Source organism: Aphelocoma coerulescens, chromosome 5 (genome assembly GCF_041296385.1).
Source record: "Aphelocoma coerulescens isolate FSJ_1873_10779 chromosome 5, UR_Acoe_1.0, whole genome shotgun sequence".
NCBI lineage: Eukaryota > Metazoa > Chordata > Aves > Passeriformes > Corvidae > Aphelocoma > Aphelocoma coerulescens.
In genome coordinates, this window is record NC_091019.1 from 59,896,594 (window position 1) to 59,924,568 (window position 27,975).

A 27,975-nucleotide genomic window follows, 5' to 3' on the forward strand; every position below is an offset into this window, starting at 1 on the left:
CTTTGTTTCTTTACACTGAGAAGTACAGATGGGAGCAGTATGCACAGGCCAGGGATATTGGGGTTTCTGGATGAAGTGTCAGCCCATGCTTGAGTGTGCACAAGTGAGGCCATCCTGAAAGATGGGCTGAAACCACACTCACCCTCCAGCCCTGAGGCTGCCTCCTATCACCTCTTGCATTCATTGACTTTGGGGCATGACGGTTGCTGACTTCAGCCCCAGGTCCTTTCTATATGGGGAAAGACCTGGGCTTCTTTGTCCCCAGAAGTCATCTTTCCTTCCAAAAACCCAAAATCCCAGCTACCTTCCAGATTTCATCCAAGCTGGAATAGCTGCTTGTTTCAGCAAGTCATCTGCACAGTAACAAAAATATTCATCTTCATTTTTGAGCAGGAAACACTGCAAAAGCCAAAGCTGGTTACACTTTATGGTTATGTCATCCAGCTGAAGCAGTCCCACAAAAATAATGTTGCTGTCAGAAATGATTGCTGGGATATGGAAACACCACTGCAGCAGAGAGTGTGGAGTTTTGGGGACCATTCCATTGCTTCTGCAGCTGCTTTCAGTGGAGAAAGGGTTGAACAGGAACCCATCACTCAATGCCGTGCAGTGCCAGTGCCTACCTGGGATGGCCAGTTATGGCTGAGTGAGCACAAGGACAGCAGGTTGCTGCCTAGGCTGGGTGCATTCCCTCAGCCTTCTGCACTTGCAACTCACATTTTGCCACCCAGTGCTGCCCCACACAGCAACCAAGCTTCTTAACATGGGACTTAGACACATCCATACTGTGAAGTAATTGATTTTTTTCTTGGCTAGGATATGCACAATGCTCTGGCAGCTATGGGAGCTGAGCATGCATGAGCAGGAGCAGTGATTCTGTGGACACTGGTGTAGCCCTGCTGTTCCATGGCCAGCAAAGCTGGGAGGTGAAGGAGGATATGTGCTGAACTTTCACATCCTCAGGTCCCAGTCAGTGCTCAGGGTGGCAGGGAGGATGTGGTGTGCCCCAGCAGGGCTGTTTCAGTGCCTCTGGCTGCAGAGGGACAGCTGGCTGCTGGCAGGGACATCACCACAGGCACAGTGGCCCTCCTCTCAGCTCCAGAGAGGAGAGGCAGGGTAAAACATGGAACATCAGGCAGCCATATCATTTGACTTTATCCCTTTATGAGGCCACTTTGTGGTCTCTGTCAATCCTGGATGACAAGATATGTAGATGGAAGCTGGCATTTGCTCCATGTCTCAGTTTGCCTGCTCCAGCCAGGCTTAAAGTGCCTTGAGAACAGGGACAGAGACAGGTCCTGCACCAAAATATGTCACTGCTGGCTGACGCAATCCAGGCAAGAGACAGGGGGACTTAAGACAGCTCATGAAAAATATGCCATGAGACTCTCCTTTAAACCTTGCCTTCAGGCTTTTGGACTTAAAAATAACACACACACCGTTGGGCATTTATGTTTAGCTCACTGGGGGCTTTCTTTCCTGCAGGAATGCAAGGATTAGATGGTCTCCTCTGCTTGTGCGGTGACTCCAGCAGTGCCTCACAGAAGTGATCATGTTCTTCTCTCCTAAAGCCCGGGCTGGATTGGCAGCAGCGGTGCAACAGCAGATGCATGAATGAGATTCCAGCACTCTCCATCCCGTCCCAGAGGGAAGGAAGGCACTGCTGTGCAGGACAAGCTCCAGAGTGGGCTGGAGCAGGGCCTGTGAGCCAAGGAAAGACTCCAAGAAGAAAGTGGGTGACATTCAGGTCTGTTTTGTTGGCAACAAACCCTACTGATGGCAATCCCCCGATTTCTGAGGGTCAGACCCAGCTGCCTGGCTGAAATCGGTGACAAGTTGCCAGCAGGTTTCAGTGAAGTAAAGTGGGAATGATGGCAGGAAGTGGCTGCAGAGTTTTGTTAATCAAGGAGGTGTTAGATAGGCAGGTACTTAGCAGGATGCAGCATAACGATTAGAGAAGAGAGGTGTAACACTGGCTGGAATATTGGCTGTGGCTGGGGATGTTGGGGGCTCATAAACCTCATTCTGCCCTCAGAGCTGAGCTCTCTGCAATACCTCAGAATAGTGTGTGGGGTAAAACAAGCAACGGGCCTGGTGCTGGCTCTGCTCCAGTTTCCTTGTTTAAGCACTTTTTGGCCATGTAACAATTTGGGGGTGGTGGGGAAGATAGAAATAAAAGAGGAGGTTTACTAGGAGAGGCCTAGAATGAGCATCCACAAAACCTAAGGGCAGGTTTACGTCTCGGAGCACACCTGAGGTGTGGGCTCTGCATCACAGCAGAAGACAACTTTGTCACAGGGAGAGACATTTGTGTCTCCATCCCTTGGTGGGCAGATGAGAGATGGAGCAGTGTCCCACTGGAGATTGTCTTGCAGATACAGGGATACAAATCTTGTTCAGAAGGAATTTCATGATCAGGGACAGTGAGGTTGTGCCAGGTGCTGGCTGCCATGCTGGGTGTTGATGTGCTCTCCCTGGGTGGTACCAGTCCTCTGTGCTCCCTCAGGAGCAGTCCAGCCATCCAGCCAGAGGGATGTGGCAGCAGACACTGCTGAGCTCTGGGCTGTGCACTTCAAAAAACGATTCACAGGGGAGGTGGGGAAGTGGTTTAAGCCCAGATAACACAACACTTCCCCATCCCTCCACATCAGCTCAGGGAATCAGTGCTGCCTGTCAGAGGCTGTTGAGATTGCCATGACTTTCTCCTGCAGATTCAGGCCTTCCTAGGGCCTCCTTCTTGTGTCATTTCAGCCATTTTGGGGTGTAGTCAAAACAACTTCACACTAGTGCCTCTTAACACCTTTCACCTCCAACAGCGGTAAGAGCTGCTGCTGATTCTTTGGTTCACAGGTCTCCTAAGGCACTGCTTCTGGAGGCTCTGTCACAGTATCACTACTACTGGGGAAGAGCCTCCTCCAGCCCACTGGACTGCAGGGAGATAAGCAGCCTTCCTCCAAACTGCTTCCTGGGATCTTTATGGAGCAATTTGTTATGTCAAGTGTAGGACATTGCATGGGACACCAGGGCAGTGGTCCTTAAAATATGCTTGTTGGAGGAGGAACACTTTGAAAGGTGAACTTGAGGTGAGAGGAACATGTAGCTCAGATGTCAAATGCTGTGCTGAAGAAGTGTTTGGTGATGAAATAGAGGTGGGTAAACTCTGTTGTGATGGCTGGTTTGAGAGATCAAGTATCGCCTTCAGGCTGACTGTAAAAATGTGGAGAATCTAAAGGCACGTGGGGCTGGCGAAAGAGAAAAGTGGTAGATGATCATTCATACCAATCTAATAATGCTGGAAATAATTTGAAACAAATTAGAGGTGGAAAACAGAGAGTCAAATTAAAAAAAATGAAGGTAGGAAAGAACAACCTGTAGGTATTGCTAATATTTCTTGTCCTGTATGAGAAAAGAAGTTTCCTTGTGGATAATTGGACTCTCCAGCCAAGTAAGAATGTGTAATTGTAATTCAAGTGGAGAAGAAATTGTTGGTTGTCATCATTAGTGATAATATATTAGTACTGGATGCTCTGATGAGGGCCCTCTGTGGTCAGGTAAACATGCCTGCAAGGTTTAGGAATAGTCCCTTCCTTTGAGAGAGAGCTTAATTATATCTAGAGAGACTTATTGCACCTTCAAACGTGATGAATTACCATTGCTAAGCTTCTGACACTAGAGTTGTCCATCTGCTGAGCAGTGGTAGGGATCAGGAGACTCGGTAGGTGGCTCCTCAGTAAAGTAGAAATCATTATCCCCATCTGAGTCCATCCTTAATGTGTTTTATTTCCACACACCTCCTCATCTCCTGGTTCTGAGCTGGCCAAATGACACCATGATCTTCTTCTCTTCTGACCTCCCAGCCCCTTGCCAAGGTGCAATTACCAAGAGACAAAACACCAGGAGAAGGTCTACCACAGTTGTTGACTTGGCCCAGCTCTCAGGATGAAAGGAGATAGCTCACCCAGCAGGTGTTCACAGGACTAAGCAACCCATGAAGATTCATGAAAATGCCTATGTTGAACCATTTTGCCTCAGGACAGATGCAGAGGTATTTACCAGAGCACTTTCACTGCTTCTGAGGGGAAGAGATTGTCTCTGCCTCATGAGTCCCTTGCAGAAGTTGGCTTGAAGAACAGCAGAACCCTCTGGTGATCCCTCTGTATTTATGCAGATTAGCTCTTAATGCAGGAAAAAAATAACTTCCGAGTGTTTTTCCTGGTCACCTTTCTGGTTTATAAAGTTTTACCCAGTGGTCCCTATTACAACATTCCTGGGGAGCCATTGGGGTGGCACTGTTCAGGCAGGCCAGGAAGAGCTCAGAGGAGCAAACCAGCTCTTCTGATGCAAATGAGCCCTCTGAGAAGCTGGAAAGATCTTTCTTGTGGGCTTTGCTAAATACCGTGGTCTAACGGGCCCTTATGTGCTCCTTTGTACTGGCTGCATGTGCTGGCTGCACACCCTGGCATGATGTGGTGCTGTTAGTCCAGGCTGCAGATTGGGCACCCAAATTAAATCAGCACACAATGAGCCTGCAAAACCAAGAGGTTCATAAACCACTTTCAGCTGTACACCGAGTTACATGGGCATGGGTTTTACTTGGGCTGCATTTGTCTTGGTTTCATAAAGTTGTAGAATCATTAAAGTTGGGAAAAACTTTTAAGATCATCAAGTCCAACCATTAATCCAGCACTGACAAGCCCACCACTAAAATGTCCCCAGCTGCCACACACACACATCTTCTAAATTCCTTCCGGCGTGGTGGCTTCACCACTTCCCTGGGCAGCCTGTTCCCGTGCTTGGTCACCCTTTAAGTGAAGAAATTTTCCCTAATATCCAATCTAAACCTCCCCTGTGCAACTTGAGGCCATGTTCTCTCATCCTATCGCTTGTGAAATGGGAGAGGAGACTCCCCCCAGATCTACAACCTTTCAGGTAGTTGTGGAGAACAATAAGGTCCCCTTTGAGCCTTCTTTTCTTCAGGCTGAACAACCCCATGTTCCTCAGCTGCTCCTTATCACACTTGTGCTCCAAGTTTCCCACTGGCATAGCCCCGATGGCTTCACTGCCATATAAACACAATAAGGATCCCATGGTAAGTGACTGTGTCCTTACATTAGGGCTTGAATATACTACAGTGGCACAACAGGTCTGCTTCTAAACTCAGGTGTGTTTCCTTCAAGTAACTGTATGGAAAAGATCAGAGAGGCACAGTCCTGAGCAGATCTGGAGCTCTCTGCTTCGGTCTGCTGCTGGGACCGGAGCTAAGCACTCTGTGAAGTACAGAAACCCCTGTGATCACTTAAAAGGAGCGTGATGATTTCCCTCGATGACTTGAGGGAAATCAGGCAGTTGAAACCCTGTGAGTGAGGTCCCAATTCATCAAAGTCTTTCCCCACAGGTCAGCATATGATCTACCCTAAAATACTGGTATCAGCCTGATAATGATGTGTCTAATGTTGAGTAAGAGCATTTTGCCAGGTCAGTGCCCATGCAAATGGACAGTTCCATGGGAAAACATCATTCCCCAGGCTCCCCAAACCTGCTTGTCCTGAGACAGCAGGGACTGGAGCAACAGAGCTTGATCCAGTTTGCCAGACGGGCTTTTTTTTCTCCAGAAGCCAAGCCAACAAAGCCCATAGCACACATGCAAAACTGCAGAGGGCTTCTTCATGTCTGTTTCTTCTGAACGAGGTAGTCAGGCCATAGTGGTTTGGAGCTACTCGGGATGTGCTGGACCACCCCAATGGGGCAGTCATGGCATCCCTGGTGGAGCTGGAGAGACCTGATGGAGTGAAGAACATTTGCATTGCTGTGAGCCTCAGCTGCCCTGTGGCACCAAGCTGCAAACTGCTGCAAGGCAAAGGGAAACTGTTGCTCTGTAATCTCAGTTGCTTTTTGTCATACTTTCCGCACTGGTTCACATCCTGTTCTCTTTTCACTGTAGCTCCCCTCTCCCTGCCTCTTCCAAGCCTGATGCCCTGCCAGGACATTTGCATTGGAAATCTCCCTGCCCGAGTCCCTAAGTCTGCACCCTGCCTGGGATGAGGGTACAGAGTGACATTTATTTGCCACAGGGTGTCAGGGCTTGTGGCTCTGGTTTGCTCCTGCTTGCCTGCACATTCCCGCCTAGGATAACAGTATTGTCTCAAGGAGTGGCTGGTGTAGGTATGGGATCAGGAAACTTGTTTGGTCATGCCATAATCAGAGCAGGAACTCTCTTATCTGCTTGTATCACGCAGTGCTGCAGTGCAGCTTCCCTAACACAGCGGATCCTCCGGGACCCTGCCAGCGTGAGACCAGGGGCTCTGCACAGCATCGCTACCCAGAAATGGATCAGGCTGTCCTCCCTGCACTGACAGCTGTGTCCTGCTTCCCTGAGGATCCCATAAAAGCATGGAGAGGATGGGACAAGTATAGGGGAAAACCTGTGCATTCATTGCAGCTCCAAATCTGAGGCCAGCTGCTCCCTTCAAGCAGCGCTGCATACAGAAACTGGACCTGGTCATGTTGTAAACCCCAGGGAAGTGGGTTTTGGCTACCCATCAGCCTGCCCAGGGAGCAACAAGTGTCTTGGCATCGGGTACTTTAGAGAGCACCCTTTGGCCAGGATCTGCCTGTGTTGCCTTATCCTGCAGCCAGCCTTCCTGTGCTCATGTCATCTGCTTAGGAGTGAGCTTGGAGAAAGCTGAGCCACAGTTTTGGACTGCTTGAGGGATGCAAAATAAGATACAAATTTCACCACGGTGTTTTGCAGCCCTCCAAATCCTGCATGGTGCTGCCTGCCCAGTTTCTGCTCAGGTGTGAAGGCAAGTGCCAGGTCTGCTGTGTACTGCAGCCCTTGGCACAGAGGTTCACCTCTTTCAGGCAATGGCAACCAGGAGCAGCTCATTAATCCTGGCCATATTTGAAATAATTTCTACTCAGAGCAGATGCACACCAGGCTGGTTAATGCATGCCCTGCTCTGTGGTCAGTTGCCTCCTGGTGCTCCTGGGCAGCCAGGGTTTGGTGGTGGTTCATCTGGACATCTCCTTTTCCATATGGAGTTGTTGTGAGGGTGAAAACTCCCACTCTGAGATATGCCCAGTGCCCCCCTGCTGCCAACTCCATGCGAAAAAAGGCAAGAAAATTAAACAGGAGTGGGAATTTCTGATGGCATTTGAGCAGAAGAAGAGGTTCCTTAGAAGCTCTGGGTTCAGGCTTGTTTCTGCACTGCCTCTTCAGAGGAAATGTTTCCAGATTTTTCCAAGCCTCTTAAAAAAATGATTTTGAGTTCAGTAGACATATTCCAGCATTTTTGCCTCAGACCTTGCTCACCATGAAAATACTGTGATATTCAAAAATACAGGGACAAGCCAGCAACTGCAAGCTTTGGGCTGGGTCCAAGGGTGGGCAAACTAACCCTGGGCTGTTGCTGTCATAGCACCAATTGTATCTTCCTCCCTTTGGTACCTCTGTGGCTGCTGTGGCTGACAACATCTTTATGGACCTCCCCCAAACCCAAGAACAAACAGTGTTTTCCATCATGTGAGGACTGCTGTGATTTATTGCAGAACAATCAATTGAAAAGGGGTGGAAGAACTGTCAGAACAGGGAGGGGGGTTTGTGGTGTCCTGGACAGGGACTGAAAACCAATGGGGCAGGAGTCTTCAGTGCAGAGCTGGGACATCAAAACAGTACAGATGCAAGGGGTAAGCCTTAGGTTCAGCAAAGCAAGCTGCTGGCTTCAGGTTTGGGCTGCAGGATTGAATCCAGCAAAAAAGCAAGTAAATACTGCAGAGGAGCAGGCAAAGACTGTCATGGGAAGGAAAGCACCACTGCTTGTTTGCTTTCCTCTGAGTGCACTGCAAGGAGCATCAACAGCTAAGCAGCATCTCATGGACTGGTCCTGCATCTGAGGCATTGCCAGCATCCACAGGTCCATCTTGTCTATTACTTTACAATAAATCACAGCAGCTCTTACCCGATGGAAACTCTCTGTTTGTTCTTGGATTTAGGGGCAGAGGCATGCTGGGGGCTGGCCAAGCCGAGATTGAATGTGTTTGCACATTCCCTCCCCTTGCAGGATTGAATCCCTGTCAGGCTGGTGATGGATGCACTGCTGAGCCAGTGTATCTGATAACCACAATCATTAACTAAATTGTTGGAGGGTCAGGGGTTGGAGGGCCAAACACCATCCCTGCTCCTGGCTTTACAAGGTTCCTTTGTGGCATTGTGTGTGAGCACAAGCCGTGTGGGCCCTGCCCACCACCAGGCCCTGCCATCGTGGCCAAGCCACAGGGGGACGTGGTGATCAAGGGACAAGCTGTTTGCACGAGGATGGGGAGAGAATTTCGGAGCTTGGGTCAATCAGGCACTGGATCTGCCCCATTGTTGGGAATGAGTGCAGGATTTCCCCACACTCACATCTTTGTTTTCCTTTCCTCTCTGCAGAAGGAGAAAGGGCACTGTGGTTGCACTGGCTTCCACTCCTCATCTTCTTCACTGCCCTCCCCCCCCCTCCTCCTCTGGGAAAGGTAATTTATGGGCCTCTCTCCTCTCTCCATCAGGGCCTCCCTGCAGTTTCTTTCTCTCACACACATGCCCAGGATCTTTTCTGGAGAATTGCCCTCCATTGACTTATGTCTGATGCACAAACATGTGCGGATCCCACGGAGGCAGCTCCTTTCCCAGGCAGATGTCTCCAAGTGTTAAAAAAATAATCAGCTGCAAGCTGGGATGCTCCTATTCATCCTGGAGGGCAAACTGCAGAGGAAAGAAAGGGATGTGACTGTCCCCTGGCCCTTTATGGAGGGTCTGTTTCTTAAGAGGCTATTGAACCAGATTCAATGCACCACTGAGGCATCTAAGACAGGATTTAGGGACTTAAAGTTTGCCTGTGGGCACCAATACACGCTTTGTGAACAAATGGCTGGGATCCTGAAAAGGTTATCAGGCTGACAAAAGAGGGGGAAGAAGCAATCAACTCACATTGGGGCAGACAAGAGAGAATGAGAATGGGACAAAATGGCAGCAGGATGCTCAGGTGGGCCCAAGATTGAGAGAAAAAACCCTGGGATGAAATTCCTGAGCAGGGAATGTGCTGCCCAGCAGCTTTGGGAAATACACTGGGAAAAGTGTAGAGGGGAAAATGTGTGATATTATGTACATCCACTTCAGTGACCAAAAATACTTTTGCTTGTTCTTCAGTGTCACAAGAAGACATTTTTGTCATAGCTAATTTAGACAGCTGCCTGCAAATAATCAGGTTGAGTCCTATTCTGTCAGTAACATTATAAAAAAAAAAAAAAAAAAAAAAGGAAAGGAAAGGAAAAGAAAATGCCATTCCTTAAATAAATTCAAACTTTCAGACTTTCTGTGGGAACATGTAGCTTTTCACCAAAAATGACTTTGCAGGAAGTTGCACTGGCACTTTCTTGCCAAGGTCAAGATAATCTCTCAGCCTTTTCTAAGAGCCTTCTTTTTTTTTTTTCTTTTTTTTGAAACTTTTCATTAATTTTTAATGCATATTCTATTACAAACAGCAATGTACTTCAGAAAACACTGAGCCTGGAGTAAGGAGCATTGATTGTATTGACGGAAAATGTTCTTCTGACATCTGAAGTCCCATTTGTACCTTTCCAAGGAGATTTCAAACTTTTTTTTTTTTATTATGTTTTGGTACCAATATTTCAAACTCAGATAAGTCTCAAAATCATGTAAATTCTCCTCCCTCCACAAAGTCACCAAAGGAAATTCTCATCCTGTGTAGCTTTACTCATTTCTCCCACAGACCTGTGAAATGTGTCATTGCCAGCACTGCTATGAGGCAGAGGGACAAGGAGAGGCAGAGCTGGCAGAAAGGCACTTATTGGCAGTGGGGAATGGGAAAGCCTGCTTGGGGAACATGTGTGGGAAGTGTGGAAGGCAGCAGCCTGCAGAGACCCTGTGAGCATCCCCTGGTGAGGGAGGTGCTGCAGGCAGCACCTTCTCCAAGTTCTCTCCAAACAGTGTCCCAGGCTGTTTGTGGTCTGGGCTCTGGCTCAGGAGGGCTGTGCTGCAGGTCTGTGGCTGTATTAACCCTGCTGCTTGGTGACCTTTGACAGGAGAACCTGGCTGCAGTCCCTGGGGAGGTGCAGGCAGAAATGAAGCAGGAGGTGGCTGGAGAGGGACCTAGGGGATATCAGTTTTCATGGCACAACACAGTAGGGAGAAAAAACTGCTGAAAAGCAGAATATTCAGAGCAGAGGTGCTTTTCTTTAGCTGCTCCTGGAGTGGCTCCACTCCCAGAAATGTCAGACTGGCATTGGGAAGCCTCACTGCAGGCTGTCCAGCACAAATTGGAAGGAAGGAGACTCTGAAGAGAGGATAACAGCCAAAGGACCAATGGAGGCACACAGGGGAGATCAGATTAGAGGAGATCCAAATTTCTGGGCCATGGAACACTTGCCAGACATATTCTCTCATCTGCCCTACCAAAATTTGAGGGCTTTCCATGAATATGGTGTCTGCACACCACAATGTTTGCGGAAAGCAAAGCCCATGCCCAGGGCTAGTCCACACCAGCAGCACTGAGCTGGGATGCTGGGCATGCTCTGAGGTCAAAGGCAGGATGGGCATCCTTCCCTGACAGCTGTCTCCAGACCCAAACATGAGCCCAAGCCTAGGGAGCAAGCCTGGGAATATTTCTGTGTATGGGCAGAAGGCAAGCAGGTGCTCTCAGAAGTCCTTATTAACTCTCCATCAAGAGCTTAGCTCCTGGATAAAATGGGGAAGGCAGAAGAAAGAAGTTGTACAAAAAACTGGCCTTATCTGGTAAGTTTTTAACACATGTTCCTCTCCTGTGCCTTTCTGTCCTGCACAAAGAACCCTTTAGTCCTTCCTCGACAGCTGGATGGTGTCCCAGTCCCATTGCAGATGTGTGGGCTACCAAATCCTCTGCACTTGACTCCCCATTTGGGAAACCACTTTGAGGTCACTTGTAAAACTTGGCATCTGGAGGTTTTGAAGCTGTGTCTGACTCAGAAGTGCAGGAGCTGCTGCCATGAGCTTGGTTTGTGAGATGACTGTACACAACATCTCTGACATGAGAGCTGATTAATGCCACCCAGGCCGTTGCTGAAGCATTTGCTGAATCACCTCTCTCCTTTGCCCGAGATGGGTATTTTTTTGTTATTTATTACTCATAAGGAAGATATGTTTGTCATGCTTGTAAGCCATGGGCTGCTCTGTGGCATCCAAACAGCTTTGCAAGTGAAGGCTTCTTGGCCTCCTGTCCAGATTGAAAGTAACAAATATTAAATGTTTCTTCTTCTGAAGACCAAAGGATTCACAGCAAGGTGAGTATTCCTGTGCAAAGATTTATATTTTAAAGGAGGAATGATTTGATAACCCAACAGGCCCCACGCAATGCCCCCTTTCAGTGACATTGTGTGGCTTGGTGGATGAAATGGTGAAATGCTCCTCACTTGTGTCAGCCAGCTGTGGGCAGAGAATTCTTAAATTGTCACCTGAGACCCAACACTGCACAGAGACCAACGAAACACTTCCAACCAAGCTAATAATTCCCAGGAAGGAATTTGTTTGGTGAACATGAGCAAGGTCCCTGAGAACTCCTTGGAGCTATTGACTACAGCCTTGGGTTTTTCTTGGCAAGTTGTGGGTGGAGAGTTTTGTTGGGGCTTTTTTTTTTCATTGTCAGAATTTCACATGCATTCTGACAAGAAATGCGGAATGTGGGATAAACTTGAACTGAACAAAACTTCACAAAGGACCTTCATTGAGACAGGACTTTCCGTAGCAAGAAGGACAATTCAGTGAGGATCAATAATTGTGTCCAGGGAATAGGATTGGGTCATTAACTGAGATGCTAATTTTTCTGTCCTAGTAGATACCAGGCCAGGCGTTAGCTGGCCAGAAAGCAAGGGGTCTTTTCTCCCTCTCCCTTGTGCAAACCACCAGTGCTCCTGGCTCTTCTCCACCAGGGGCAAAGCCAAAGGCACAGTGAGGTGAGTGCAGCTCTTGGGCTTTGCCTTAGGATGGAGGGAAGCAGGAATGTGTCTGCCCACTCTGCACACCAACTTGGACACAGAATTAAGGGTGCACAGGAAGCTTCCCTTTGGTGTTGAGCTAAAAAACATGTGGAAAGGAGACCTTTTCCTCCAGTGAGCAGCTCTGGCTGTCAAGTCCTACATCCTGAACTTCCTCACTCCAACCCTCAGAGATTTAGGCCCTAAAAGCACTGACATAACCATGCACAAACAGTTCAGATTCTCGATGGTGAGACATTGTTCCTCCAGCATTTGAGTGCTGCTGGTGTTTTCCTCCTTTTCCCTTTTAATGGCACTAGAAAAGCCCCTACACTAATGCTTAGAGCCTGCTCCACCTTCAGTGTTGAGTCAATACCCCTCCTTCGAGCATGGACTCAAAGCACCGCAGATTGCTCCCCACAGCACTGTCATCAAACCTGTCCTGGCTGGTCAGAGATAACTTCTGAGATGCCAACACCCATACCCAGTGCAGTACTGGGCCCTGAGTTATTTCTCTTCCCCCATGTTGTATTTTCATCACATTTATCAAGTCATGCCATCTCTGAACAGCACATGGGTATTTTGTCAGGTTCCACATAGATTAAAAACTATCTTTTCTTTCCATCTTTTGAAACCCGTTGTTTGCTCTTTATTCATTTCCTTTTGCTGATTGAATCTGCTGCAGAAATGAGCCGTTGCATGGTGGCTCCTCTGAGCTCCTGGAGGAATCCTGCACTTGGGCACCATCCCACAGAAACCATCAGCTCCTTGTTCAGGGTGAACACCTCCCATGGAGATGCTTGCCCTGCAGCTGCTGCCTATAGGATCTCAGCCATAGGAGGGCCTTATCCCAAAGTTTGGTCACAGGAACTTTCCAGAGCCTGAGGAAAGAATGAAACATCCTGAGTTTTGGAAATCGTTTGTGGGAGACCAGGTTTCTAATGCTGATTGCCAGGGACAAATGCTATCCATTATGGATGTAAGAGGTAGGGGAGGAGGGCAGACTTTAGAGGCTTAGAGCCTCCTTAATTTTACCACAGAGGACTGAGAGACAGCCTGATACACATACTTTGAAGATGTGAAAGTATTCAGTTCTCCTGGAGTCTGCAACATTACCAAGACATGGAAGGACAAGAATTTTTGAACCAGGAGGAAAGCACATGAGTTAACAGTGATGGTGATGAGTTTTTAGGACAAAGAGAAAGAAGTGCCCCATCTCCCAGTGCCTTCAGAGCAACATGGGCTTCAGTGAAATGAGCTACTGGGTTCGAGTGACTGAGCTCAGTGACCTGTGTAAATCCAGATTTAGCAATTCCTTCTGGCCATAAAACTATGGCCCTGCTGGTTCTCACAGTTTACCAGTGGGAAAGGGCCGAATTTGATAAACTCAGACATAAATGTCGCGTGCTATATTTATACAAACCAGTGCAGCTCTCTCCTTGTAGGGGAGCAGCTCTGTCCCCACGTGGCAGCAATCACTCATCAAAGGGTGGCAGCAAGTCTGGGATGGGGGGACAATCCCTGGGAGCATGGCTGGAAGCTGTCCACAGCTGTCTGGTTTTAGCAGTGGTGCTGGCATGCCAGACTGGCCTCTCCACTCCCAAGGAAGCTCAGAGGCAGACAGGGAGGGTTCTGTGCTCCCAGAAAGGCACCTGCAAGAGGTCCAGTGTTGGCATCATCCTGAAGCACCCAGCCAGGAGCCTAACACAGAGGGGAGCGCTGTTTCTGAAGACAGTAGATAAATAGCATCCACATGGCTGGGACCAGATCTGATGCTGCTCTGCTTCATCTCACATTCATGTAAATGCAGTTCTTAGAGAGCCCTAAGCTTTACCAGACCACTGATCCCTGAAGTAACAACCAAAAAAAAAATCCAAATGAGGTAAAACCCCGCAAGAAATATAAACTTTGTAACTCCCCAAAACCACGTTGGTTCCAGACTGTTGTTCTTGCAAGACAGAAGAGAATTTCCAGCTTTTGTCTGGAATTCAGCTTCACCTCCTGTGCAGGAATCCCAGGCATCAGCTCTCTCTCTGTTCCCTGCAGGTAACACACGCGCAGCCAGAAATGTTGCTAACCACCTGAGTTTCAGCATTAGTTTTTTGTAAGACTCATGGTATTAACCAGGCCTCCTCTGAAAGGATCTCAAGCGTGCAGGGTACTGCAGGAGCAGCGTGAAACCCATCGGGGAGAGTAACCAGAGAAGCAGCATCTCTATGGCGATGGAGATAAGGGGCAGCCCTCACAGCACAGCTGATGAGTGACATGGTTCCTAGCCCTTTCAATGCCTTGAAGTGTTTTCCTCCTTGACTCAAACTAGAAGTAGCACAACTTAAAAACAATTAATGTCCCCTTGGAGGAAAAAAAAAAAAAAAAGCGGCAATTTTTCCTTCTATTTTTAAGTCTCACTTCACCACAATAGCTCCAATATTTCACTCCTGACTCAAAGGCAAAGTCCGAGGGAGCAGGATATGCTGTAGGGTATCTCTCTTGCCACACTATTCGTGTTATTTTCAAGTTCCTCTCTCCAGGGTTGATCTTGGCAGCAGATCACAGCACCAGCACAGCACAATGTAAACTGGAGCCATTGTTACTCCATCTCCCGCTCCTCATCGCTGCAACAACATTTCCCCACACGCCTCCCTGCAAATTGTTGCATGTCCCGTCCTGCTTCCCGCCCCCCTCCAAAATCCATTAGACTGCTGCAGTTCAGCTATTCATCTAGCCCCCTCAGAGGCACCAAAATGAAGTGGTTTCTCTTTGCTGGCTGACACTGGGCAGGGTTTTGAGGACTGGTCTCGGTGACAGCAGTGAGGGGCTGTGCTGCAGGGCTGCCCGATGTTTCATGTCGTGTGTACCAACTGGGCAGAAAAGGGAAGGAGGGAAGTGGGCTGCTGTTGAAATGGCCTTAAACTGCTTCATTTTCTTCCATCACCTGGCGATCTGGTGTGGGCCAAGGACGTGACCCCTTTGCATGGGATCAGCCTGTTGTGCCATCTGAGGGGTGGATCAATACAGCCAGGTGGCTTTTGCTGATGGAACCAGAACTGAGGATGAATTTCAGTATCGATGGAGAGCTCAGGGCCTCACTCTTCATCAACAGGGACTGGTCAACGGCAGCTGTTGCTGGGACTTTTCCTTACAACTTTGAGGCCCTGATGTACATAAATATGATGTATATATGGGTGTGCATCTGTGCTTACTCTGCCAGCAGCACAAAGCCAAAAGACACTGCACAGCATCAGCACAATGCTGAACCTCAGGTGACCCAAGTTGCTTCATGTGGGTGCTGGATATTCTGGCCCCTGCAGCTGCAGCAGAAGGAGGCTGCACCAGCAAATCCAGCCCCATCCCCACAGACCTCCTCACAGCCACGCTCTGCCCACGCTCTGCCCGGGCTGCTGGTGGATGGCACCCAAGATGGGCTGGGAGCAGTGATAAAAGTGACATCTGTGGGAGTTCACCGCCAACTTCAGTGAAACAGGATCAAGTCTTCAGTCACTTGGCAACCTGCTTTATCAACCTGAGCTTGTATCTCTCTGTTGCTGTTTTTCCGAGGGCTATTCATGGTTCAAAGCTGTAGACAATGCTGTTCCTTTCTTCACTCACTGCCACCTAGTTATCTCTGGCAGAGTGTGACTCTGGAGAGAAGCAATTTGAGAGAGGAAATACATTGGAGATGGAAATAGCATGGAAGATACAACAAGGACTTGACTTTCTTGTTTCTATCTTATTCAAGATTATGTTTCCTGACTGAATCCCTGAAGACATTCAAGTTGTTCTAAAAATTATGAAAGGAACAAAAGAATATTTTCATGCACATTGCAGAGAATCCAGAATGATTCTGCTGATTTCCAAAGTGTGGAAGAGGGAAATGGGGATCAGCACTTGGCGTTTGGCTAAAGCATGAAATGCAGGGAAGGCCCAGAGGTCTGGAAGAAACAAATGTGTCCCCCAATCAGATACATTCATGGGAACATCCCAGTTCACAGCCCATTGGAAAATCCATCTTGATCTCTGCAAACATTCCATTTCATTAAAATTCAGTCAGTGGACAAAAAAATATAAAAAGGGGTAATTCTACAAATACCACCATGACAGGCCAGGGTTTAGTTGAAACAAATGCCTGATGAAACCCAAAGCCATAGGTTTCAAAGTTTGGGTGTGCTCCTGTTCCTTGGAAGCTTGCTGGATCAGCTCATCTGCATGGTGAGGAAGTTTGTCTTCTCATCCTGGGCTTCCCCTGAGTTTCCTAAGTTTACACTGGAATTTGGCTCAGGAGCTCTCACATGTTTCATTCATGGAAAGGTGCAGTAAAACAAGTGCACACAAACCCAATACTACATCAAGAGTTTTGCAATCTGAACAAAACTTTTCTTGAAAGGATGAAAGTCGTCCTCCCATGGGCAAATCTGATTGATTTGATATTCTGAGAAAGGTATACATAGACAACAGATAACAAGTTTGAAACGAATTAACAAAATTAATGAAGAATGAAGAGAATAGAAAAACAATTACAGGAAAGTTGTAAAAACAATAACCTTGAGAAAAAATTTTTCAAATCCTACTTTTCCCTACTCAGCTGACCTGCAGAAATTAAGGCTAGAAGGTCACATAAACCCCAGAGGGATGGTGCAGTGGCTCTCTTGGAGCAGGTCTCTGAGGATGGATGGTGCTCAGGGAAGCGTCCCATGGGAAGAGCTCCTGCCCTGCCCCACAACTTGGGACACTTCCACTGGCCAGGACACTGGGACATGAACTTATCCCCTCCATACCACTGGGGCTGCATGTTGGAGAGTCTCACTGAGAGTGGCTCTGAAGAGATCCAGAGCTGCCAAAATGCCCAAACTGAAATTTCTGTCTATTTTAATCAAATCCAGCATGATTGCAGAGCTTTTTTCTGCCTGATCCCAAATGGATTTTCAGGCAGGGAAATTTATGAGAAGCAAACAGCTAGAGTTAAATAAACACCTGCAGGCCTCCAGCTGTCCTGGCAGGGGACAAAAAAAAAAAAAAAGAAACCTGACAGCAAATATTAGCAACAGATTTTTAACAGGTGGAGGAATTATCGTATGTATCTAGGAAAGAAAACAAAACAGGCACTCCTAAATCACCAGCGCTGATTTAAACACGAGCTTTTAAATATAGTGTGTGAGCAGCAAATGAGTTCTAATTGAGGAGAGCTTGTAAACAAACAACAGCTTTCATCTGCAGCATCACGCGCGATACAGGCTCTGTGCTGGGGCTGGACCACGCTGCCACAGCCCAGGCCTCACAGTGGAGATGGGAATGAGCTCTGATCTCCTCAAGGAATGTCAAGGCATCCTGGAGCAATGAGGAACAACAAACCTGGACTCACACTTCTCAAGGTCCGGATGAGCAAAAGGAGCAGTGCCAGGTCAGTGAACCAGGCACACACCAGGATCCTGGGGCTGCTCCTCGTCCAGGTGCTGCAGAGACCGAGGACAACATCTGGGAGCTGTCAGCCTGCCATGAGGGTTACTCTTTAAAGCCACCTTTGAGAGATGTCATTTGTCTTGAAATAAGAGAGGTGGGGGCCCTTTCCAGCACCTGTGTGAGCATCTGATCCATGCCATGCTCACTCATCATCTCCTGCTCTATAGAAAGACCTGCTTCAAGGTTTATCGAGCACCAGGAAGTGTCTGAGGAGCAATCTGGGAGTGGGACAAAGGAGGGAACGTAGCTGGAAGCAAGCCTCTGAAAGACAGCTGGGGCTGTGGTCAGAAAGGAAAGGTCTGCTGCAGCAAAGCATGCACAGCTAATGCTCAGCCTGTGATGCAAGAGCGGGGGAGATACAGCATGTCAGGAAACGTCTACGCAGTGCAGATACAATCAGGCTGAAAACACACAGAGCATGCCAAGGAAGTAACCTTGAATGTCTGCTGGTATTTTTCTCTGGAAAGCAACAACAGGATATTACAAAGGGACAGAAGCATGGACATGGTTGCCAGTGCTTACCAAGGCACATAAATTACCTGCCCTGGAAATGAGCATGAAAGGGAAAAGTGTTTATGCCCAGTTCCAGACCAGGGCTCCTTAAAAGGCCAGCCCAGGCTCTACTTGTAGCAGCACCCCACTGAGCTCTCACAGTCAGTGGGAGGTTTTGACAGGGGGGTGGTCACATTCAGCTTTAGAGCTTGGCCTTTCCACTGGGTGTGCAGGGGACAGGCCTTGGAAAATGCTCCCACTGCAAGAGAGAGGTCCTGCAGCAGGGACACTGTGCGTGTCAGGCATCTGCTGCAGCCAGCCTATATTCAGCTTTTATTTCTAGAGGTTTTAATCTCTCTCTGGTCTGATAAACGATTAATCGCTCGGGTGAGCCAAACCAGAAACTGGCAAATCAAAGCCACTCTTGTTTTGAAAACATGGTGCCCACAAACCCCAGTTTAGCACTGTGCCCCACAGCAGGAGAAACACAAACCCCAGCAGAATATAGCACCCGCAGCTCCCAACCTTTAGTACCCAAATTTAGGCATGTAGATAGAGCAGCTTAACCCCGAGGATTGCTGGGACCCATATAGACCACCAGAGTCAATGGAAGCAGCAGGTGCTTGGAAACACTGCGAATCAAAGCACTCATTCAGGGCACTAAATATAGAGCAAAATTCAAACACCCAGGCTGGAAAATGTTGGCCATGTGCTCCCTCCACTGCCCTGAGCTGCGGGTCCCACACACCCAGGCTGCTGCCACGCAATGCCCGTAGAAGGTGCTGGGTTTCTGCTCCCACCAGCACTGCCCATTAACAGGTTTTTATCCAGTGTCACACAGTGCAAAGAGGGTTCTCCTCCTCACTTTTTTAGAGGATATTGCTGCACTTGAGATAACCTCACTGGTTTATCTGCACTGAAAGTGATGTCAGCAGACTGTCAGAACACCTCCCTGGGGACCTGCAGTGTCTTTGGGACCTTGGGACCATGCATGAGGGCTCTCTCTGTGCCACCATGCCAGGGAGCCTCACCAGGCTGAGGGTGGCATCCAGGCACATCCCAGTAACCCAGGGAGCCTAGGCAGCACTCTGGCACTTCCCAGTGCATGCTTCAAGAATGTCTCGAGAGAGCAGAGCTCTTCACTGTCAAATTTTTTCTTTTCTTTTTTTTTTTGCTTATCATTTAATTAAAAAAAAAAAAAAAAGTGAAGAGAAACAGAGAGGAGGGCCTGCTGATCCATGCTCACCTTTTAACTTGCCCAAGTGTTCAATTCCAGCAGTTTTGCCTCCTGTTGAGAAGCTGCTGCACTCACCATTTCTGTTTTCTTTTGGGAAGTGGGGATGAGAAAATGCTGCAGCAGCTGATCCTGTGGTGCCCTGCAGAGGGACCAGCCCTGTCTGGGGGAGTTTTAGCCCCACGGAAGGCAGAGCAGGTCAGGGATGTCACCTTGGCCAGAGCAAGGGCTGGCTGGCACAGTCCCTGCACAGGCTGACTGGGGGATTCAGCACTGAACAGCCCTTTCTCTCACCCCTTTGCACCTCCTTGCAAGTAACACATGGAGGATTTTGGAGTGGAGCCCAGTCATGTAGACATACATCAGTGAGGGGACCACCAAAGAGGGAAGCACTTAGGTAAGCCACATGGCAAAAGGAGAAACAAACTGTCCCTGAATTTCTAATCCATGGAGAGGTCAGGTCCAGGGCCCACAGACAAAAAGGGTACAAAAGCAGGGACAATCCCCCTCTCCCCAACAGCTATCACACACTATTTTGAAATGATGCTACATGTACATGTTTATTTGAAACTATAACTCCAAGATACACAAAACTAATTTTGAGCTGCTTTTCCCAGCACTTGCAGGTATCAGGACATAGAAAAGCCCTGCCAGAGGATTTCTTCTGCTCTTAAAACAGTGACCTGTCTGAAGCAGTTCTCAGACATGGGTAAGCTTTTCATAAGAGGCAGCCCACTGATGAAACAGAGCTGATGCTCTCTGATAGATAATGGTGGGGAGAAGCCTCCTGGGCTGCTCTCCTCATGGTTTGAGCAGCCGCATGTCTGCCCAGGGCTGGGCATGGGACAATGGCCACCAGCTACCCACCCCTTCCTCCTTCTCCCTTCTGCGTCTCCAGCAGCAAACCACAAGTGTTGGTGGTGCAGCGTTGATGTGGCCCTTTTGGCCTCACCTTGAAGAGTGCAGGGCTGTGGATACACCACTTTTGAGACAGTCAGTGCCAGCTGTGACTTGTGGCACAGCTTTTCAGCAGCAGAGAAATTGAAGAGGGATGAACCAATGCAACATGGTAGCTACCCAGCCCTCACCTCTAGATCTTACTGATGTAGCACTCCCCAAAACACAGTCTTCTTCCACACTCGCTGATGCCCACATCCTTTTCAGCCTCCTTCCTGCTAGCCAGGCTGCAGGGTTCATTCCTCTACTGCCTGGTGTGCACAAATCCTTGTCATTGACATATCCCTCCACTCCCCCCTGCCCCAAACAAACAAGATCACAATGCTCAGGCCCAGTGTGGAACCCCACACCCCAGTGCTGCTCCGTGCCAACAGTCATGGTAGACCGAGCTTCTCAAGGGGCCCCTAGCACTCAGAAGAGGGGGATTCACACAGCTTTGCTCTAACAAGAACCAGGAGTATGCAGAGCCAAGGTATGAAACAACCATGTCTTCTTTCTAATCAGTCTTGAAGCCAACATGGACCAAAAAGTAACCAGCCCACCAGGAATGGTCAAGAAAGGATCTGAACAGGTTATAAGACAGTGCTGGCCTGTGTGGGGTGTCCATGCATCAGATGCTGTTCAGTTTGGTCAACCTGACTCCAAAGGGACAAAGAATAATTTGGAAGGGCACAGAGGTCATATCAAAGAACCAGCTGGAGACGTGGAACAGCACTCTGCTAGTGGAAACAGAAGAGACTGTGACTTTGAACCCCAAGATTTAAGGAGAAAGTGGTGTCTGCACTGTAAATCCCAAATGTTGTGGAGATGGTGGAGAGGGAACAACTGCTGGCTGTTTTCACATTACCTATCGATGAGCAGGTTCACAAGAAACAGAATTAAGCGCTTTTCCACCCAATTCATGATGCAAGCTGTGGAACTCATTGCCACATGATGTTGTGGTGGCCTGCAGCTTAAAAATGTGCTACATATGATGCTGCAGAGGAGGGGTGACTATCAAATATGTCCCTAAACTGCTGACCAAAAGAGCTGGATGGGTGTGAGAAGGGCTCCTGCTGCAATATGCTGCTGTCTTGCACTTTCTGTAGGCATCTTCCACCGGCCACTGCAGGACAGGGGATGCTACAGTAGATGGACCTTTGATCTGCACCAGTACAGCTGTCAGCTGAGCAACTTCCACCCACAGGTGGGGCTTCATTAATGAATAGGTGGGGTTATGCCCAGAGTTATGCCTGCAGGCAGATGGCCAAGCCTTCAAAGTGCCTTCTGTAGGCCGCTGCCACAGCAGTTTCCAAACCTGCTCCACAGCTCCCTGCCCAACCTCCTTTCACAGCCTATCAGCACAGCAAATCTGCCACAGCGAGAAGTCCCCTCCAACCCAAGCCTCCTTCAGATGGGTGGGAGAAAAGATAGGATAGCAGCTGGGGAAGACCCACAAGTTACCAAGTCTCTCCCTACCAAACAGGGCTGAAGGATTTGCGTTTGGTTGGCTGTGTGGTTCCTGTTTTGCCAGAACATTTGAAAGCAACAGCCTCTCTTGGGAACCCAGAGGTCAGAAAACATTGTGCCTCCCTATTCACAGTCTTGCATCCTTACAGGGTGTCACATTTACACATGCAAAGTAATCCTTCTGCCTTATCCACCACTGGAAACAAGAAATCTTAGTTTAACTTCAGCAAAGCACACATTCATTCCTTGTGTCTCCGTGGTTATAAAGAGTAATATGGATTGAGTACATTAATATGAGCAAAACTGTAACATCTCTTAAATATTGCAAATATTCTCCAAGATTTTTTTTCCCATCTAGAAAAAAAATTGAAGCAGCTTTGTTGCCAGGGAAAAAAATTAAATAGAGCTTTTCTTCTGAGCTTCCAAAGACTAGCTCATTGGTCCTTCAAGATTGCTGATTTATGTACTCCTTTCATAAAGATAGCCCAAAGTGCCCTTTGAGAAAGATTTCAATGAAATCATGCTGATTGTCTGCAAAAACCCCCCAGATTATTCACTTTGAAGCAGGACAGGTGGGTCCCTGTTCAGCTCATTTGTAATGCACACTGCCTTATAGATTGTCTGTTTCTTCTTGCTCTAGAAATTGTAAATACAATATAAAAAGGAGATTCATTTAAACCATCTAGATTTCCTAGAGGGATGCAATCTAGCTTTTGCAAGGGAAAAGGTGACCCAATGAACTGTGAAACTTAATGATTCTCATGAAAAAAAAGGACTTCCTACCTAGGAATATTACCTATGGCATTCATCTATAAACTTTTGATTGCAAGCACATGTTTACGACCAAGTGGTTGAAGAAGAGATATTTTTGCACTAAGTCCCTGTCACTCTGAAAAAACATAGCATAATGTATACATAGCAAAAGCAAAAAGTTCCACATATTCATACAGAAACAAGGATGAACTTGGGAAGGATTTAATCATCTCTCATTCTCAAGGGGACCTTTTGTTCCTTTACTGTTTTATAAGCCCATTCTTTATTCTACCACCTGTGATGAAATAAGGACACAGGGCTAGTCAGAGAGTGCTTTGCAGCACTGAACAGAGTCTGAGAGTCACATAATTTTTTCACAGCGAGAGCAGTATTCTAAGAGCGATACAAGCACCTACTTTGACGCTGAGAATGGAGGAAGAACAAAGACAACCTCTACCCCCTTACCCACAAGGACCTCCTCCAAAGGTCACTGCTAGACTGCCTAAGGGATGCCAACTGCCCAGGACAGCTCACAGGCTACTTGAATTCTTCAGGCTCATCCTTTCTCCAGTGTAGCCAAAGCACTAGGACAGCCCACCAGCACTCAAGAACAATGAGGCACTTCAATTCAGTCTCACATATCGTACCTCTAACACAAATTCCTGGGCAAGTTTGTTACACACTAACCCCATCCCTATTGTCCAAGTTTCCTCACAACTAGAACTGCAACTAGTGTCCTCTGCAGCTCTCAAGGCAGTGACTGAAATGCCTTTCAACCCTTAGCTTGTGCTTGAAAATGTATGGGCAGAGTGAGTTATTTTGCTGGATACGTTAACTTTCCATCCAAGCACAGTCTGATGTGAAGAGGAATAATTACGTGGCCTGCTGGAGAACAAACCAGACAACAGCAAATGGCCAAAAAAAAGTTGAGCTCAGCAGGTGTTTCAGGTTAACATCAGGTCTTGGAAAGAGCATCAGACAAGAAAAATTAACCCAGAACTACTCATTGCTTAGAAAGATCACAAGAGCCCATTTATTAGTTTGCCTCATTATGTAGTTTGTGTAACAGAGAGGATTCTGGCAGCACCATAATGCTTAGCACATGTATATCAGCATGAAGTCGAGATGTAAGAGTTCAACATCTCCTGTAAAAAGAAATCAAGAGGAAACAAAATTACTGAATAAGGTGAGATAAGGCATGTGGAGACATACAAGTAATTTACAAGCAGCATATAAAATCTGCATAAATCAATCAAGGTTAATTTGTGGAAGTCAGAAAGTTAACTTTTTGTTTATCCTCCTGATCTTATTCATCTTGTTTCACGTATCTCAGTGTACATAACTCACCTATCGCATGAAGGAGGCATCAAATAATTCTTGGTTTTGGCAAGGAAAGAGCACTACAAAATGGAACATTTGCCTGTGGTGGTTTTGTGAATCCACAGGAATGAGTCCTGGACATGGGACCAGACCCTTTGCTTAGAACAGTGGGTGATGACCACTGTTGCACCCCCTTTATTTTACATGCTACTTCAGTACTGGGAAGAAGCAGAATTAGCACCTTTGGGAGCAGTGAGCCAGCTCATGGCTACATGACAGAACATACGGACCTTATTCCGTATGTATATAAATCTATTATTTCTCCTTTTGAGAAACATAAGAATTTGATTTTGAGAACTGACTTAGCTGAGAGCTGTTTCTATCAAGATAAAGACAGCAAATACTCCAAGAAAAGCAATAAAAAGTAGCTATATGATGACTGGAATAAAAGCTCTGCTAGAATCTAGAATTCTGCCTCATAGGCTGATAACTACCAGGAAAAAAATCAACTTTTATATTCCATATTATTTCACAGGAATCCATATTTTACTACATAAAATATCCTTTACAAAGGAACAGTTACAGAAACAGGCATAGACCTTCTGAACTGAGATTGGAGCATGTCATGCAAAAGATCTGAAGGGCTGCAGCACAGAGAAAGATATTACTTCAAAATCCAACTCAATTGGGCAAGGATAGCTCCTCGGGCCCCTGCATGCTCAGCCAGCCCTCTTCTTACCCAAGGAAGCAAACTCTGCTCAGACAAGGCTCCACTGAGCAGCCAGAGAGAAGACCACTGCAAAGCATGAGCATGGAGCACACAATCACAGAATATCCCGAGCTGGACGGGACCCACACAGACCCTCCGGTCCTGGCAGCTGAACACAGCCCTGGTGCTTTGCAGGGAGAGCTCCAGTTTGGGAGCTAGAGGTGTCTCTAAGGCACATGTGGACAGCACCTCCTCCGCAGGCTGGCAGTGGCACGGCCGTGGGCGCGGGACAAGGCTGCCGAGCTCGGGTTACGGGAAGTACCGGGAATTAAACCAGGACTTTCACTCCTCCTCTGTTTAGCCTGCTCACATCCGAGCTGCAAGAGCTTAGAAAGCAAACAACGATCTGAAGTATCTTACACACAATGAGGGAATCATTTTATTAGATTATGGAAGACAGCAGCATTACAGTACAAAAAGTTACAAGAGTAGCAGAAAAAAAGTGTTTTTGGTTTAAATACTCAGGATTATAGTGGGGAACATGAGAAGGATAGTACCCTTTTCTAAACTAACTCCTAACCAGGTTATCAAAATAAGTTTTGAATATTTAGCACAAGTAAAAAAGTTACAACAAACATCATTATAAAATGCTTTAATAAATAGTTTCTTTTCTGAAAGGTTTTTTTTTTAAGAACATGTCAAAAAAATGTACTAAAACAGATGATCCTGCAAAGCAAATCCTGCATTCCTGTATAAAGTAACTGGTTTCAAAACATTCATGTTTACATTGCTCGTGGGCCAGAGTTTACACTCTCAGACATCCGTTCCTCTCAGTGGTAGGGTAACTAGGTGTACGTAGTGTTATGCTTCTTCAGTAATTAAAATAAACTTATAGTCTGCCCAGTTAACAGCAATAATAAAAGCCTTAAAAAAAAAAAAAAAAAAAGCATAAGCTTTCCACAACATTTAACCAATTTCTACTGAGGTACTCCCATCCTCTGAGCTTGCCAGCCTTTTCCCTTTAGAGCGAAAGATGAATAAAGCACAACAGAAACAAGATTGAGGAAAATATTGTTCCCTTCATTAGGCCTGTATTTAAACGCAAAAAAAAAAGTAATACCACATGTAATTAACATATTCACAAAAGAAAAAACAATGCCTCTCTATGTTGGTACTGTACAGTAGATGCACCCGTTAGTGTTCTTGAGATGGGCTGAACATGGGGATAAACAAACATTTCTGGATCTATTTACACGTAAGTGGTTATGTTCCTATGTAAATACAAATGACCAACAGATTCCTAACATTGATTGTATTAACATCATTTTCTAATCTGGACATAATACCAAAAAAAGTCTTATAAACTGCCATAGAACCTCCTTTTCTGCAACATAAATTAAAAGGAATGACATGTAAAAAAAAAAAAAAAAAAAGACCAAAATATTTAACTTATTAAATCAAATATACAGAGTGATTCATTTAATATGTACATATTTACACAAAAGCACTTTCACTATTAGAAAATAAACTGTGTCAGTTGGGGAACCTAGAGTTCTCACAATTTTACTATATTGATATGGCAGTCTTTGACAGTTGCTATAGAAAAAGTTTAATCTCAAGGCACTTGTCACATGCTTCAATACTGCAATTCTAAAGTAATTAAACAGAAATAAAAAGGCCACTTTTAAACCACAGTTGAAAGATCTCTATAATTTTTTTTTTTTGTTCCTATTACAAAGTGTGTAAGGCAAATTTGGAAAAAATCTTACAGAAGCTACTAACGTAACAAGTGCAGTGAGCTGCCATTAATAGAGATTCAAAGTCAAGAAAGCAGTTTAAAGTTCACACAATTTCCTCAACCAGGAGGTTTTAAAGCCACCATTAAATTAGAGCAAGTAATAAAAAGAAATACATTCTGTAAACAGTGTACAGTCTTTTGTAATAAACTTTACACATATTGAAAATACAACCTCTCCTCTGCCACACAGCGAGTGTATTATAAGTAAACTTTACAAAAATAGCAACTATCAAAGATTACTCATTTTTTTTTCATCTGACAGTCATTGAATAATTTATACAAGGCTAAAGAAACAAAATAAATTTTATTTATTATTTTTATTTATTTTTTTTACGCAAAATAAAGAAACTATGAACATTTGACTCCAGATATTTTTAGTCCTTGATGCAAAGTGGAGATGTCAATTTTTCCCCTCCCCAGCAAGCGCAGGCGCAGTCTGCCTACATCCCAAATACAGGTTAGTCTCTACTGCCTTCAAAGTTTGATGCATTCACATTTTTTACAGATCTGTTGTCCATTTTGCCTATTTGATGGGATTTCTTTACTGGACTGCTCTCTGATGTGTCAGACACCTTTGTCGGCAAAGGCTTTGCGAGTTTGTGAGAGAGGAATTTGTCCATTTCCTCATCTCTTTCCTCCTCTTCATCCTCCTCTTCCTCATACTCTACATACTCCTCTACTGCATCACAAGTTCTCTTTTGAGGAGATATGAAGTTTTTGCATTCATAACGAATGTCTTTGTTACTGTAAGATCTGTCTATAGGATTTCTTATGGGATTTAAAGGTGCCCACTGGTTATTGGCACCCTCTTCTCTGGGAGGACGGCTTCTCTCTCTCTCTTTTCTTCTCTTCCGAGTCCACCACACGCAGATGATTATACAAGTCAGCCACACAATGCTAAATACCGCACAAAGAATTGGAACCAAATAATCTAGAGGGCAAATGGAAAGAAATAAAGTCTTGAGTTAACAGAACAAGATATATAGCGCTGGACATTTGCAAGGAAAGTATTCATACTCAACTACAGGTGATCCCCTGAACCATTTTTAGGAGAAAGGAAGCAAGATGTCTTTATAGCACAATAACAACTGCCTGAACGCACCAGGTCCCTCTGGAAGTGCTCTTTACTAGTTTAGTTTTATGTGATTAATGATGAGGGAGGAAAGCGCCATTTGAGGTCTTTTTTCCCCCCTCCAACAGACAAACTGGTTTTATTAAGTAGCATCTTTCTCAAGCATCTAAGCAAAGTTGGCCCAGAAAACCTGAGTAATCACTCCTAAGAAAAACCTTATCCTAGCAGGAGGCAGGCAGTGGAGTACTGTGCCTTTAAGTTGCTCTAGAAGTACTGGCACTTGCACCACAAATACATCCTGCATTTATCATCAGAAAGAACAGTCCTTTACCATCAATGTCTATAGACATTTCTTCATCAATGATCTCCAAAAACATTCAGGTTAGAGCTACTTAACCAAATTGATCATGCATTCTTCAGCATGTTCCTGTTCTACCTCAGGATGAAATACCAAAATATTGTCCCTGGAGAGAAGAGTTTTCACCACTCAATGAACAAACAAAAGTTGTTGCGGCAACTGCTTTTCTCCACACTCCCAATGCAAACCTCACTACAGTCTTCTCCCAGCCACACAGACACAGATCATTTCTCTAGGAAAATATTTCTGAAAATTTTGGACTCCTTCTTCTCCCCTTCCTCAAGAGCTGTACAGCTAGGAGAGAATAACAACTTTCTTCTATTCTTCTTGATAAGCAAAAGTTCACACATGAAGAGGCAACAGAAAATGAGGT

General features: G+C 46.3%; 1 protein-coding gene across 2 annotated transcripts in view; it reads right to left on the reverse strand.

The window, feature by feature from the left end:
• Positions 1 to 24,786: 24,786 nt before the first annotated feature.
• Positions 24,787 to 27,975, reverse strand: part of JAG2 (jagged canonical Notch ligand 2) — a 69,973-nt gene continuing 66,784 nt past the window's right edge. For both annotated transcript variants that reach the window (XM_069018454.1, XM_069018455.1), the window contains one exon: positions 24,787 to 27,103. In XM_069018454.1, coding sequence (XP_068874555.1) covers positions 26,631 to 27,103 — 473 coding nt within the window. In that variant the 3' untranslated portion in view covers positions 24,787 to 26,630. The remainder of the gene's footprint in view (positions 27,104 to 27,975) is intronic.